The sequence below is a fragment of the Esox lucius genome, chromosome 20 (assembly GCF_011004845.1).
Source record: "Esox lucius isolate fEsoLuc1 chromosome 20, fEsoLuc1.pri, whole genome shotgun sequence".
Classification (NCBI taxonomy): Eukaryota; Metazoa; Chordata; class Actinopteri; order Esociformes; family Esocidae; genus Esox; species Esox lucius.
The window spans coordinates 41,402,880-41,418,315 of NC_047588.1; the positions used below are offsets into that span (position 1 = coordinate 41,402,880).

A 15,436-nucleotide genomic window follows, 5' to 3' on the forward strand; every position below is an offset into this window, starting at 1 on the left:
AGATGTCACACTGCATGCTCAACTGGGCAATTTTATACAAGATATCTTATTCACCAAAAGTAATACACCCTCCGGAATTCTATCCCGTTTGAGCTCTCAGGCTCCCAAGACGCCATCTCTAGAATCTGACGAGGTAAAGCAATTTCATTACTACCCACCCCCAACCCAGACCAGGCTGGCCAATAGTACCGGCCTCCGTGGGACTGCTGGGCAAATCCAAGAGCAGGATTCAAAGTCCTGGTCTCTGTAGCAGGGTTAACGTTAATTCAGGCGGTAGTGGCAGAATTTTCATAAGAAATGGTAAAAATAGAATCTTATAATGGGAACAGCATAAAGGAGATTAAATTGTTCCGATTATATAATTCTCTGGAAATGATTGATACATTTTTTGGTGGGGATCTTACACTGTGAATTGTATGATGTAGAAAGGGAGAGTTTGGCAAATATGGTCATGGAGACTAATCAGGGATGGGATTTTGCTGGTTATTTGGATTAGAGTATAGGAGTAGTGAGCTTTTTAGAGCTTAATGTAGTTGAGGCTAGATAAGAGAACAGTGAATTGGGAGGCGCCTCGCACTCCAGTACAGTAGGTGGCGATATATACACTTTTCAGTTGTTTTGATCCGCCATTAATGTTTGAAGAAATAGCTAGTAGAACGGAGGCAATTTAGCTGGAGCATTTAAGACATCAGGAGTATTTACTGTGGTAGTCAAACACGAACAGAAAGTGGCAGAAATGGTAAGTGATTAAACAATAGTATTGTCAGTTGTATAAATGATATATCAAATATTTCAACGAAAATAATCATTGACGTTAAGGGCAAGAAAACTGAACGATTTATTTTTCTTCCAAACATGTTTACAGTTCTCAAACACTACCAATAACTGGCCCAGATCAACATAAAAAACAAGGCTAACAAAGCTGTGACGTTCCCCAAGTTGGCTACTTCATTTAGCAGATAGCTTTGTAATTAGTTGGAGCTAAAACGCAGAACAAGCTAACTACAGAAAAGGGGGAGGGTGGGGCTTGTTATCGGTGTGGGTCGGAACAGGGAACACGAGCGAGATGCCAAACATTATTTTGTCTGGTTAATTGCCAATGTATTAAAACAAAAAGGCATGACAGGTAAATACATTGTCAACAGAAGTAGTGATGGTAAATCCAAGCATAATGGCTGCCATCTTCCCGCTGTGCAAAGCATCTACAATACACCATGTCTTAGGAAAGCACGGAACATCATCAAAGACTACAGCCACCCAGGCTATGGTCTGTTCACACTGCTGCGGTCGGGTAGACGCAAACGGAGCTTCGGGCCACGCACCTCCAGACTCAGTTTTTCCCCTCAGGCCATAAGGCTCCTCAACACAACAGCACTGATCACAAATCAACATTCCAGTTGCTCTGATATCTTTATGTACATTCAGTGTGCTTGAATATTCCTTGGTGTGTACTATTCATAGGCCTATTATACTCACATTGTATCTATAATATTTAATACTTCTATCCATATTGTTCATATTTTCCCCATCCTACTCTTTAGAATTGCTGCTAGTTAACATTATTTATATTATTGCTATACTTGATATATCTATAATATTCAATAGTTCTACCCACATTTTTCATGTTCCTCATCTTAGTGGGCTATTCATTCTAGTTTACATTATGTATATTATTGGTATATTTTTGCTTAATTTCTTAATTCTTGCTACATAGATGTCATGTGCCATGTCTCAAGAATTTCATTGTGCAGGATGACGCTGTTTTATTCGGTGCATTTGAAAAATACATTTTGACTTGACTTGATATTGCGGGCATTCCACAATAAACTGTTCGCTCTAGGTCAAACTCATTGAGCCACCTAGCATGTAAATATGAAAATCTAGATCTGATTTTCTACCTCCAAATTCTATTATTTATTTTTTTGGGTGAGGACGGCCAAATATTATCATAATTTGATCCACATCAAATATGTTTGTCACTCATGTATGTTCCTGGTTTGGTCTTTATTTTAGGAGAGGGAGGACAAACCCAGCCTGCTGCTCTCCTTCCACACTGAGGTCAAACAAGAGTCACTAGATGCTGATTGTGACAGTGGAGCTCAGTGTTCATTGGTGGATTCAGAGATGATGTCAGTGAAGCTGGAAGACAAAAGTCAACCACTGGGACTGAATGATATTAAATATGAAGAGGAGGAGAAGATTGGGGATTTCATTAATCAAGGTAAGAACTAGTTTTATCAAGAGGGTTTATTGTTCTCAATAATTGTTTATTGTTCTCAATAACCACAGTGGGGGAAAGTAAATGTTATTTCATATTGTCCATATTGTTATGCTTGAAAGTAAACAGAAGAATGGCAGAAGTATAATCATTAGTAGAAAAGGGTTTAACAGCTGAATCCCCAATGAAAGGGCATCCCAGGTGTCACTGCTCTCCACTGCTCTTTAGTGACACCAAGCTGACCACCACAGTCTGTTCCAATGTGTGGTCTCACTAATTTATAGTAAACACATCAGTGACATCCATGAGCACAAACATACAGTCTTGTACTTCCGTCACATTTTTCTCCTTAACACTATTGGATATTCTTCTCAACCTCCAACTAGGCAGAACAACACATTACACTGCAGTAGATTTAATATCACAATGCTTGGCGTTGACAGGACAAATAAAGGACAGGACTTTGTGTGATGACTTTTATTTGGGATTCATTCAGAGACGACATCAGTGAAGCAGGAAGACTTCAGTCAAACTCTGGGACTGAATGTCATCATTAAAGATGAGGAGGAGGAGGAGGAGATTGGGGATTCAACTAATCATGGTGAGAACTCGTTTTATTGAGAAAGTTTAATGTTCTCACTAATTAAATGGAAATGCCATTTCTTGCAACGTATTTTTACTTTCCATTTCGGAAAGTAAACGGAACAGAACATTTTAAAGATGTTCTTCAGTAAAATGTGAACTATTTCAGTTGAAATGCAATATTGGAGTCACACTGACGACACACAAGTCTGTTTTTCTTTTGAAAAACAAGCTGACCATCACAGACTAGGTCTGAACCTTGACCAGCAGACAGGTGGCTGGGAAGCACAGTGGGTTTGTATCCCTGAGAGGTGGGAAGCACAGTGGGTTTGTATCCCTGAGAGGTGGGAAGCACAGTGGGTTTGTATCCCTGAGAGGTGGGAAGCACAGTGGGTTTGTATCCCTGAGAGGTGGGAAGCACAGTGGGTTTGTATCCCTGAGAGGTGGGAAGCACAGTGGGTTTGTGTGGGAAGCACAGTGGGTTTGTATCCCTGAGAGGTGGGAAGCACAGTGGGTTTGTATCCCTGAGAGGTGGGAAGCACAGTGGGTTTGTATCCCTGAGAGGTGGGAAGCACAGTGGGTTTGTATCCCTGAGAGGTGGGAAGCACAGTGGGTTTGTGTGGGAAGCACAGTGGGTTTGTGTGGGAAGCACAGTGGGTTTGTATCCCTGAGAGGTGGGAAGCACAGTGGGTTTGTATCCCTGAGAGGTGGGAAGCACAGTGGGTTTGTATCCCTGAGAGGTGGGAAGCACAGTGGGTTTGTATCCCTGAGAGGTGGGAAGCACAGTGGGTTTGTATCCCTGAGAGGTGGGAAGCACAGTGGGTTTGTATCCCTGAGAGGTGGGAAGCACAGTGGGTTTGTATCCCTGAGAGGTGGGAAGCACAGTGGGTTTGTATCCCTGAGAGGTGGGAAGCACAGTGGGTTTGTATCCCTGAGAGGTGGGAAGCACAGTGGGTTTGTATCCCTGAGAGGTGGGAAGCACAGTGGGTTTGTATCCCTGAGAGGTGGGAAGCACAGTGGGTTTGTATCCCTGAGAGGTGGGAAGCACAGTGGGTTTGTATCCCTGAGAGGTGGGAAGCACAGTGGGTTTGTATCCCTGAGAGGTGGGAAGCACAGTGGGTTTGTATCCCTGAGAGGTGGGAAGCACAGTGGGTTTGTATCCCTGAGAGGTGGGAAGCACAGTGGGTTTGTATCCCTGAGAGGTGGGAAGCACAGTGGGTTTGTATCCCTGAGAGGTGGGAAGCACAGTGGGTTTGTATCCCTGAGAGGTGGGAAGCACAGTGGGTTTGTATCCCTGAGAGGTGGGAAGCACAGTGGGTTTGTATCCCTGAGAGGTGGGAAGCACAGTGGGTTTGTATCCCTGAGAGGTGGGAAGCACAGTGGGTTTGTATCCCTGAGAGGTGGGAAGCACAGTGGGTTTGTATCCCTGAGAGGTGGGAAGCACAGTGGGTTTGTATCCCTGAGAGGTGGGAAGCACAGTGGGTTTGTATCCCTGAGAGGTGGGAAGCACAGTGGGTTTGTATCCCTGAGAGGTGGGAAGCATGGTCAGCAGGGATTCCATGGTCTAATCCCCCTCTGGCGGTCCCCTCTGGCGGTCCCCTCTGGCGGTCCCCTCTGGCGGTCCCCTCTGGCGGTCCCCTCTGGCGGATTGGGAATCTAAAAAGTTGACTGAGGTTTTCTGAACCTTAGAAATGTGTGTGAGTGTGTGAGTGTGTGAGTGTGTGAGTGTGTGTGTGTGTGTGTGTGTGTGTGTGTGGAGCAGGCTATAGTCAGTTTGGTTCCAGGGGCATGTTCATGAGGCCTACTGCTGTAGGAAAGAAACTGTTCTTGGGGTGAGAGGTTTTGGTCCTGACAGACCTCTGCCAGAGGGGAGGGTTCTGGATAGTCCATCTACAGGATGAGGGATCAGCCCCAATCATTGCAGCTCGCCTCTGTGTCCTGGAGGTGTGTAGGTCTTGTAGACACCGCAGATTGCAGCCAATCATCCTCTCTGCAGATCCTGCAATGCAGCCTGGCCTTGTCTTTGGCTGTGGCTGCAGTGTACCAGGCAGTGATGGAGGAGGTCAGGATGGACCCGGATGATGGCAGTGTAGAAATGCCCACATCATCGTCTTTGGCAGGTTGAACTCTTTCAGCTGCCGCAGGAAGTACATCCTCTGCTGAGCTTTCATTGTAAGTGAGGTGATGTTCAGCTCCCACCTGAGGTCCTGGGTGATGGTGGTGCCCAGAAAGCGAAAGGACTCCACAGAGTTGACTGGGGAACCACCCAGGGTGATGGGTGAAGGGCAGCTGGGCTTCTCCTGAAGTCCACCATCATCTCCACGGTCTTTAGGGTGTTGAGCTCCAAGATGTTCTGACTGCACAAGGACACCAGATGATCAATCTCCCACCTGTAGGTGGCAGAGTTTATGCTAGACGTTTTTTGACGGTCATAAATTCCTAGAATTCTGGCCATATAGAACAGCTACCAGACATATGTTTTAAATAGCCAAATAATAGACAACATTTAAACAGCAATAAAACACAAACGCTATGATCCAACAAATAAATGAACTCTTCACAATCTTTGCAAACTGAGCATTTAAGTTACAACTAGGGCTGTTGCATTTATTACATAATTGCCTGATTGAAATGATTTGAGCCAGATCCTTATTATTTTTATAAACAACAATCTTTTTGCACAATATTTTGATTCCAAAATAATGTTTCCAATCTAAACAAGGGATTTTGAGGCCAGTGTTAGAAATATCTCAACAAATTCCATGCAAATTAGGTCAGTTTCCATAGGATGTCGGCGTGTTTGACAGCACTGCTGAAAGTTAAAGGTGCAGATCATTTACGGAAACTCGTTTGCTTAAAAATTTCTGTATGTTTAAGTCTAGTTTAGAACTGTTTTGCAATGGCTTGATCACCTTGGGCAGAAAGGCCGGGTTAGGGAGAAACACACCCCTGCTGCCATCGCCGTTGATTGCGTGACAGCCAGGCTGCGTCGACAGCGCACAAAGGTCACTGACCCTCTTAGCAGAGGTCAGAGCCAACAAAAGTGCCTTCTTAAGGGACAGCATCCTCAACGATATCTGATCAATAGGTTCAAACGGCACGTCGCACAGTGCCTCCAGAACCAAAGCCAAATCCCACTGTGACAACGTCCGCCGAGCCACCGGCCAGAGACGACGGGACCCGGCCAGAAACCGTTTCACCAAGGGATGACTGAATACAGACACTCCACTGAACCCTTCTAAATACAGACACTCCACTGAACCCTTCTAAATACAGACACTCCACTGAACCCTTCTAAATACAGACACTCCACTGAACCCTTCGTGACACACTGAGATCACACACGCGTACACCTTGAGCGTGCCGGGGGATCTTTGCTGATCAAACAGACGCTGCAGGAACGACAGGACACTGCCCACGTCACAACACAGGGGGTCAACCACCACGTCATCACACCAGTGGGCAAAGATCCCCCAACGGCTAGCATAGGGTTAGGGTTAGCATAGCCAGCCGACGTGGAGGCCGTTCGCCTGTGTCAGTGCCCCGTCCGTGGCGGTAAGGGCTTGGCCATGGCGTCCCCACCGCCTTCTGAGCCGCCTCTGCAAACCACCGGGCACCCTGGTGAAAAGGAGCGATCAGGATGAGCAACAGCCTCTCCGTCCGCACCACAGAGGGGCAGTGTGCATCCTCCTGGGTTTGGAAACACATCCACCTGCGCCTTCCCAAAACGTCTCCAGACCTCAACTACAATGTCGGGATGAAGATGCCACTAGTCATCCCGGGGACCTTCCTGAGACAGCAACTCGGCCCCCACATTGAGCTCTCCGGGAATGTGAAGAGCCCTCAGAGACCTGAGGTGCACCTGCGCTTGAGGATGGCCGCCGAAGCCCTTGCCACCTCACTCACCTCCACTGGAGACAGCGAGGTGTGACCCTCGGTTATCCCGGCCACGGCCGCCGCCAGGAGGCCCACGTTGTTGCAGACCGCCAGGGACTGCGCCAGGGACCGCCAGGGACTGCGCCAGGGACCGCCAGGGACTGCGCCAGGGACCGCCAGGGTCTGCACCAGGGACCGCCAGGGACTGCACCAGGGACCGACAGGGCCTGCACCAGGGACCGACAGGGCGTATTGCTTTTCCACCAGGTGCCATCGCAAGCATGCAGCAGTGTGCACGTCGACTGCCGCGTCGAGCTCGCTACACCGGCATGCAGACAGGGAAGTCGGCGGGCGGGGCGCCGGGCTAGCAGGGACCGCTCCAGTGGTCGAAGATGGTGAAGCCATCCTTGGCTTAATAGAAATCATGGTAGACTCCATACTTAAACCTTTCTCGTGAAGAAAAAACAGAGACTGAGCAGAGTGTGAGAACCTCTTTTATAGCCATGGGGCAGATGTCCATGAGAGGTGTGATTTTTCAGTGATTGCGTATTGGCAGAGGGGTAAACCAATAGGCGCGAAGCCCCTATGGGCAAAGCTTCACAAAGTAGAACTGTTGAAAAGCCAGTCAGGGGGTCAGACAAGTACTTCCCCAGGCTCACGTGCTGCCTACCTGTTGGACAGGAAGACTGTGATCCACCTGCATGTGGACTTGGGCGCTCCCAGTTGGGAGTGCTTGTCTTGGAGCAAGGCGTCAATTATGGTGTTGAATGCGGAACTGAAGCCCACAAACAGGATTCTGGCATAGGTTGCAGGGGAGTCCAGGTGCTGGAGGACGTGAAGTGCCATGTTGACCACATTGTCCACAGACCTGTTGGCTCTGTAGGCAAACTGTAGAGGGTCGGTGATTGTCTGGAGATGGGACAGTACAAGGTGCTCAAATTACTTCAAAACCACAGAGGACAGGGTGACGGGTCTGTAGTCATTAAGTCCGGTGGTCCTTGGCTTCTTGGGGACTGAGATGATGATGGAGGACTTGAAAAAGCCCAGGATGCAGTGAGGTGTTGAAGATGTCCGTAAACACAGCAGGACGCTGATCTGCTCAGTGCTTTAGGGTGGAAGGAGACACTGTCAGACCTGCTGCTTTGTGAGGGTTCTGTGTCTTGAATAGTCTGTTAACGTACAATGGATTTAAAGTAAAATTGTAGTGGCAGAGGTGGGGATGATTGGGATGGGTGAATGTGAATGGGCCCCGATGATTGGGATGGGTGAATGTGAATGGGTCCCAATGGTGGGGATGATTGGGATGAGTGTAACTGTAATAAAGTGTTATTGTGGTGCAGTGGTTGTTTTTATTAATTAGATCTAGCTTTTAAGAATGGCCCATTGCACTCGAAAGAAAATGTTGGTGGAGATGGCTTTGAAACGCAGACGCCAAGATCAAGGTAAGAAAGATTAGGCTACAGGAAAGAGAGATGGGTAATCTACTAAAATGACTTATTAGCTAGCTAGCTTAAGCTAACTACTTGACAAAGGAAACCGCACGAGTGAGTTAGGGCTCGCATAGACACACGACATCTCCTGAGTAGCCTAATCACACACACAAGATCAGCAGTAACAATTCACATTTAAATAGATGGCCTACTTCTTTCTTGTAACCTGATAAAAAGCCATTGCAAACAAGATCCTCTAAGAGATTTAATTCACAACACGAGTTTTGAGCATTACTTGTTGGCGTTCATATTAAACCCACAACATGAGTAACATAATCTGGCATTCATCCAATTCTGTTAAAAACACAAGTCTTGTATTCTTTACTATTTGTTGCGTTAGTAAATATTGCACTCAATAAATTGGTTGCAAAACGTTATTCACCCACATCCCAAACTATTTTGTTTGATCAAAGTAATGTGTGTCTACATTTGTCATGTCAGAAAAACAATGAATCCAATCACGTTTGTCCATTTGCAGTCATAAATTGTCAACATGTATCCAATTGGCCAATCCAATCCGTCAGACTGTGTAGCTCAGAGCAGTTTTGGTAGCCTAGGTATAGAATAATAACACCTTGTACAATGATTCAACAGTGGTATCAGGCCTATGTCCAATGTGTTAAGATTGACATTGATGAATGACACTTTGGCCACTCATCTGTATGTTACATAGGCCAATACCATATTAATTTCCTAAGCATGTCTCTAATTATTTGCTTTATTCATTTCAGTTTCTTGTGGGGATATGCCTTGCAAAATGCAGCCAAATGCAGCCAAAATACTCCTTGCAAAAGAACTAGAAAAGAAAAAGTGGACAATTCTGGACAATTATAAGGATATAAGTTCTCCTGATAATGTGCTGTTTTACGGAACAAATTATCTCCTCCTTACCAGCACACCTGACTCCACCCGTCTTCCAGTCACACCTGACTCCACCCGTCTTCCAGTCACACCTGACTCCACCCGTCTTCCAGTCACACCTGACTCCACATTTGCTCCAGTCACACCAGACTCCACCCTTCCTCCAGTCACACCAGACTCCACCTTTGCTCCAGACCCAGAATACCTTAACCTTGCTCCACTTACTGCACCAGAACCTGCCCTTGCTCAAGTCACAGTACCAGAGCTTGCTCCTCCCCCAGAGCCCACTCATAAACCACCAATAAGAGAACCGTGTGGCCCCAAATGCAGAAGAAAATGCTCTGAGAAATTTTCAGTGGACAGACGGAGAGAAATATGGGACAAGTACTGGGACCGGCCATACACTGAGAAACGTTCCTTCATGTTTTACAGTGTGAGCCAGGTACCAACCGCAAAAGTCTGTGGTGACGGAAAATCAAGTCGGCGGGGCAGGTCTTTTATCTACAGGTTGAAAGATGAATTCCAGGTCCCACAGCAGGTGTGCAAGCATTTCTTCCTTGCAACCTTAGGGTACCACCCGACCAACGACAGCCTGGTCCTCTCAGTGATGGGCAAAGACATCACAACTCCTTCTGTTCCCCCTAAAGATCAGAGAGGGAGACATGCACCGGCCAACAAGCTGGACCCGAAGCCATTGCATCATCACATTGAGTCCTTCCACCCGACCATCAGCCACAACCAGAGCGAGCATGCCCCGTGCCGCCGCTACCTCCCCAGCGACATTAGCATCAAACTCATGTATAATGACTATGTGGAAAAAGGCAACAACTGTTCCTACGAGTCGTATCGAAAGGCAGTTAAGTCTAAGAACATTAGCTTTACTAAGTGTGACGGTTCAACTCCCCAGCACTGACACTTGTAGAAGGGGACTAGAATAAACAGACAGGAGACCAGGAAGTTGCGGTTCTTTTTGGAGTATATTTCATTAAACGGTGGAACATACAAGGCTTTAGGCCAGTAGTCGTCAAACAGCAGGCTCTTAAATTAATGCAAGTAAAAAACAACTAAAACTGACGAACAGAGTCCGGGTACTTGCTTTACTTAAATAAATAGAGGGAGGTATGTCCTTAGTGACGGCAGGTGTTTGAGCGTGGGGTGCACTGCATACCAAGCCCCAGTGTAGGGCGCTGTTGAGTGGGTTTCCCCCAGGCCTCCCACAGGATTCCCACATAAGCTTGAAGAGGAGGAGTGCGAGTGCTGTCTACTGCAGGAACCGCACGTGAAAGGTGACCACCAGGGGGAGGCTGCAACGAACTGCCCGCAGTGTAAAAGGTGGCAAGAACACAAGAAATCAGCAGCATAGAGCTACGCTACAGGTCGGATGCGGCAGCATAGAGCGGGCTACACTACAGGTCGGATGCGGCAGCATAGAGCGGGCTACGCTACAGGTCGGATGCGGCAGCATAGAGCGGGCTACGCTGCAGGTCGGATGCGGCAGCATAGAGCGGGCTACGCTACAGGTCAGATGCTGAAATGGATTGGCCTGAAGACGCATCCACCAGAAGTGTGGACCTGCAGAAGGTGGTCGTGCTCCCACAGATGCCTGGCGTCGAGTCAGCCATGTTCACAAGACGGATCGTTTCATGGAACCGTTGCATCAGTCAGGGAAAAAAGGCCAACAAAAAGAAGACCGTCTCTGTTGTATGGCACGAAGGGATTGCAGTGCGGTTGTGCAAGGGAGATAACATGGAATTATGCAGCGGGATTGGAGAAGGAGTGGGTCATCAAGCACACTGGGTAGACCGCTGTAGCTCTCAGAACAAAGATTGTCTTCTTCTTGGCTTGTGTCCTTCGTCAACTCCAGCACCGTCTCGACTGAAAACATCCTTAAGTTCTTCGAGCTAGGGCACACATTTATGAGTGCAGACAGTTTTCATCGTGGGGCAGGTGATGAAGAGCAGACCCGGAGGGGTGGTCTACGATTTCAAAGACTTCCTCTCTGTGGTGGGAAACTCAAATGCAAGGAAAGTTGAGGGGTTGGAGGTGAGAAATGAAGGGACTAGACGGATGGCCACTCTTCAGTCAAAAGAAGAAGGTACCCAAACTGGCAGACCTTAAAGTTGTTCAGTTGCAATGTGGTTCGAGGAGCATATTTGTGAAGATGTCCCATGAGGAGGAGGACTTTTTAGAGCTGGATCTCCTGCTGAATAAGTTTCAGTTAAAGATATCCACCACCCTGAGGCCAAGGTGCGTTGAGGAGGCCAAGAAGAGGGATATCCTCAAGAAACTGGGTCCTCTCATGCCACCCACCAGGAGGCTATTCTGGAGCTCCTTGCCTGTGAGCAACACTGATGGAGAGTAATAAGAGGCCAAAAAAAAAGGATGATGATAATTAATATATGATGGATAAGATTGGCATCACTAATATGAGGGCTATCATATACAGTAGGAGAGAATATGGATTGTTATCTTAAGGCATTTGCATTCATTTGTTTGTATTTCATTTAATTTGTGAGAGAGAACAATGGAGAACATGAATTGTCATTTTGTATACCATCTGCATTTTGCATTAAATAATACACATTTTACATTCCATCTAAGTGAATTTATTTATACAGTGTGACTTTTATTCACTATTAGAAAACATGCACCCGACATTAACAACATCTTTTATCCCATGTACAGCGTTATTTAACCCAGGGCATTGTAACCTATTATAGGCAGGGCAAAATCATTTACAACTTGCAATTTAAGGAATATGAAGAGAAATGGTGTTGTTTTGTTTCAGTTCAATACAACAATGGGGTTATAAAATAGGTCCCAATGAGGTTGAGTTGGTAATGCACCTTTGTGACCTTCAAATACACAATTTCTTCTCATTTACATTGTCTTATATTTATGTTTATATAATATACAGGCCTAATTGTGCAATGATCACTAGATTTTATGTACATGTTATAATTATCATATACTGATTTAATATAATGATCAGCAACCAAGTGAGCAATCAAAAGGGAGTTGATTGATTTGTCTTGGCATGACTCATTATTTTGCAGACAATGCAAAGACAGAGTACATTCAATACTGAATAGGCGTCAAAGGTCGATTTTGAGCTCAAAATGTTTTATGTAGATTAATAACTTCATAAAAAAAAACAAAGAATTGACACATTTCCAACATTCTGCCTACAATTCATTTGGCTGGACAACAAAACTTTTGACATTTTTCTCAATTCTACACATGTGAGTTGAGGTGTTCTGCCTTTGTAGGGCAGTATAGAATAAGTTTTGGGAAGCCTTGTGATAACCAACTAACTTTTCTGATGTCTGTCACACAGATGGGATTCCAGGAAAGGAGACATTTTCTACTTTTGGAGAGAAACAACACAAAGACTACAAAGATAAGAAGTCTTACAAATGTTCCCAATATGAACATGTTTTATCTTTTTCAAAAAGACACATAAAGCCTTACTCCTGTTCTGACTGTGGGAAGTGTTTCATTACATCATCTGAACTTACTAGTCACCAAAAAGTGCACACTAATGAGAAGCCTTATTCCTGTTCTGACTGTGGGAAGAGTTTCTCGCAATTTGTTGGCCTTAAAGTTCATCAGCGCATCCATACTGGAGAGAAGCCTTACTGCTGTTCCGACTGTGGGAAGAGTTTCATTACATCATCTGAACTTACTAGTCATCAGAGAGTGCACACAGGCAAGAAGCCTTATTCCTGTTCTGACTGTGGGAAAAGTTTCTCTCACTTAGGTAACCTTAAATCTCACCAACGCATACATACTGGAGAGAAGCCTTACTCCTGTTCCGACTGTGGAAAGTCTTTCTCTAAATTAGATACTCTCAATCGACACCAGCGGATACATACTGGAGAGAAACCTTACTCCTGTTCTGACTGTGGAAAGAGTTACATTAGATCATCTGAACTTACTATTCATCAGAGGGTGCACACAGGTGAGAAGCCGTATTTCTGTTCAGAATGTGGGAAGTGTTTTATTACATTATCTGAACTTACTAGACATCAGAGAGTGCACACAGGTGAGAAGCCATACTCCTGTTCTAATTGTGGAAAGAGTTTCTCTCACTTAGGTAACCTTAAACCTCATCAGCGCATACATACTGGAGAGAAACCTTACTCCTGTTCTGACTGTGGGAAGTGCTTCATTACATCATCTGAACTTACTAGACATCAGAAAGTACACACAGGTGAGAAGCCTTACTCCTGTTCTGACTGTGGAAAGTGTTTCATTACATCATCCGAACTTACTAGACATCAGAAAGTGCACACAGGTGAGAAGCCATACTCCTGTTCTGACTGTGGGAAGAGTTTTTCTCGGTTAAGTAGCCTTAAAGTTCACCAGCATTTACATACTGCAGAGAAATCTTAGCCCTATTATGACTGAGAAGTCTATACCCCGAACTGCAACAGTGATTATCTCTGATAATTCTCAGTTGATCTCCTCTGTATCCCCTCATTCTAGCTATTGAAAACCTGTTTAAATGCATCATCATCAACATAAATACATGGATGGCAAAAAAATAAATTCTACTGTACAAGGATAAAAGTGAGTATTTTATTAATTGGTGCCAAGGCCCAAAGAGACATCTGCCTTTTATCATTCAAAAAGCATTGCAACGTGAGTCAGTTTCTCATCTGGCCAACACTGAGAGAGGTATGATTACTGCGATTTCCTCCCATCTGGTTGTACACAAAATACATTGATTACTTGCAGATGCAATTAATGCAGAATGCTGCTGAATGAGTTTTAAGAAAGACCAAAAAGTATAAAGAGCCCTGAGCAATAGAAAAGCATAATGTGGTCTGATGAGTCCTCTTTCACCCAATCCCTCCATCTGGACGGGTTTATAATTAGAGAAAGCCAAAGAACGCCTCCAGCACACAATGTCTGCTGCCAACTATTAAACATGTTGGGGAATCCGTAATAGCATTTTGTCACTGATTCCGATTATTGTTCTGCATGGTCATATGATGGCCAAGGAATATGAGGCAATTTTCCAGGTCCAGGTGCCAACGCTGTTCCCTCATGATGTTCCAGGATGACAATGCCCCCATACACACACTGTTAAACTAATGTAAAATTGGTTTTACGAACACCAGGATGATGTGAATCACCTGCCAGGGCCTCCACAATAACCACATTTGAACATTATTGGACCTCTGTGTGTTATTGTACAGTGCAGTACATTCTGGCTCCTTCATCCCTCAAAGAACTGCAGGCTTTTCTTCTTGAAGAATAGTGCAATATCCCACTACACACAGTTCAGGTGTTCCTACTCCTTATGTCCTTTATAAATATACTGTTTGGTGTTTCCATTATCTTGTACTCTCTGGGTCTTGGGCTAAACTTTTGCCTGGTCCCTTTCACAAAATAAATGTTTTACCTCAAGGGTGTTTTCTTGGTTATAATGCAATTTAAATCAATTTCAAAAACAGTGCGTGTTAGTGAGTCCACGCTGTCTTAGTGACATCCTGTTGTTGGAAACCCAATTTATGGTCACTGATCAACAAATGTGCAGTGTGTTGAATGCCAGTGATGTTGAGAATGTTTAATTTGTCCTGTGTACTCTATGACTTTATAAATCAGATGGTGTTTATACGCGTGCTGTTCATCTATTGCTTTTTCTCATGTATCTGAAAGGTTTGAATATGGGGACTGATATTAAACTGTTTAATCTGAATTATTGGTTTAAATTAATTTAACATTTATCACAACAGAACATTACTAGAGTTACTGAGAAAAGGATAATAAAAACTGACTGTTAAATCTGTATATAGATGTACTCCAGCTCCAACGAGTATCAACAGTGTTACATCAACATGTTTTGGTCCTGACTGTGCGTTTTATCAACAGTGTTACATCAATATGTTTTGGTCCTGACTGTGAGTTTTATCAACAGTGTTACATCAATATGTTTTGGTCCTGACTGTGAGTTTTATCAACCGTGTTACATCTACATCTCATGTTCCTGGTCTTTATCATTGGTACAGAGAGGCCCAGGTGATCACTAGTGACCCAGACCCTCACTGATACAAGACTGATAGCCTTGTTATCTGTCTGAAGCTGCCTTGATCTCCAAATGACAAAATACCTGAAAGAACCTACAGTGCCTCTCAAATATATTTACCCTCCTTGAACCTTTCAACATTTGATTGTGTTACAATATGAAGTTAAAATTATTTAGTCAGACATTTTTGTCCCTGATCATTACAAAAACATCCATAATGTGAGAGTGAAAACTAATATGACAATGACACTAGAATGAACTGTGATGCAACCAGTTGTTTTTAGTTGAATGGGGTCCATCTGTGCGCAATGAAGGTGTTTCCCTTGATTTCTGAGAGGTGCTACAGTTGTTTAAGATTGACATTATGGTCTTTGT

General features: G+C 44.8%; 3 protein-coding genes across 8 annotated transcripts in view; 2 read left to right on the forward strand and 1 right to left on the reverse strand.

Annotated features, from left to right (window-relative positions):
* Nucleotides 1-15,436, forward strand: part of LOC105027450 (zinc finger protein OZF-like) — a 541,343-nt gene that overhangs the window by 132,698 nt on the left and 393,209 nt on the right. The window lies entirely within an intron of this gene.
* Nucleotides 1-15,436, reverse strand: part of LOC105027448 (zinc finger protein 501-like) — a 164,401-nt gene that overhangs the window by 75,478 nt on the left and 73,487 nt on the right. The window lies entirely within an intron of this gene.
* LOC105027458 (zinc finger protein 664) lies at nt 635-14,066 on the forward strand. Of its 4 annotated transcripts, none has more exons than XM_013131454.3 (4): nt 635-739; nt 2,014-2,221; nt 2,715-2,819; nt 12,365-14,066. In XM_013131454.3, exons 1-4 carry the CDS (start codon nt 737-739, stop codon nt 13,420-13,422), a joined length of 1,374 nt encoding a protein of 457 aa, XP_012986908.1. In that variant the 5' UTR covers nt 635-736; the 3' UTR covers nt 13,423-14,066. The 4 variants fall into 4 exon arrangements, with proteins under 4 accessions (XP_012986908.1, XP_019896474.3, XP_034144488.1 ...); XM_020040915.3 differs by lacking the exon at nt 12,365-14,066 and adding an exon at nt 8,898-11,939; XM_034288597.1 differs by lacking the exon at nt 12,365-14,066 and adding an exon at nt 9,061-11,939.

Coding starts and splice junctions, on each gene's coding strand:
- LOC105027458 (XM_013131454.3), top strand. Junction 2,222..2,714: donor TGGGGATTTCATTAATCAAG/GTAAGAACTAGT, acceptor GGATTCATTCAG/AGACGACATCAGTGAAGCAG. Junction 2,820..12,364: donor TGGGGATTCAACTAATCATG/GTGAGAACTCGT, acceptor TCTGTCACACAG/ATGGGATTCCAGGAAAGGAG.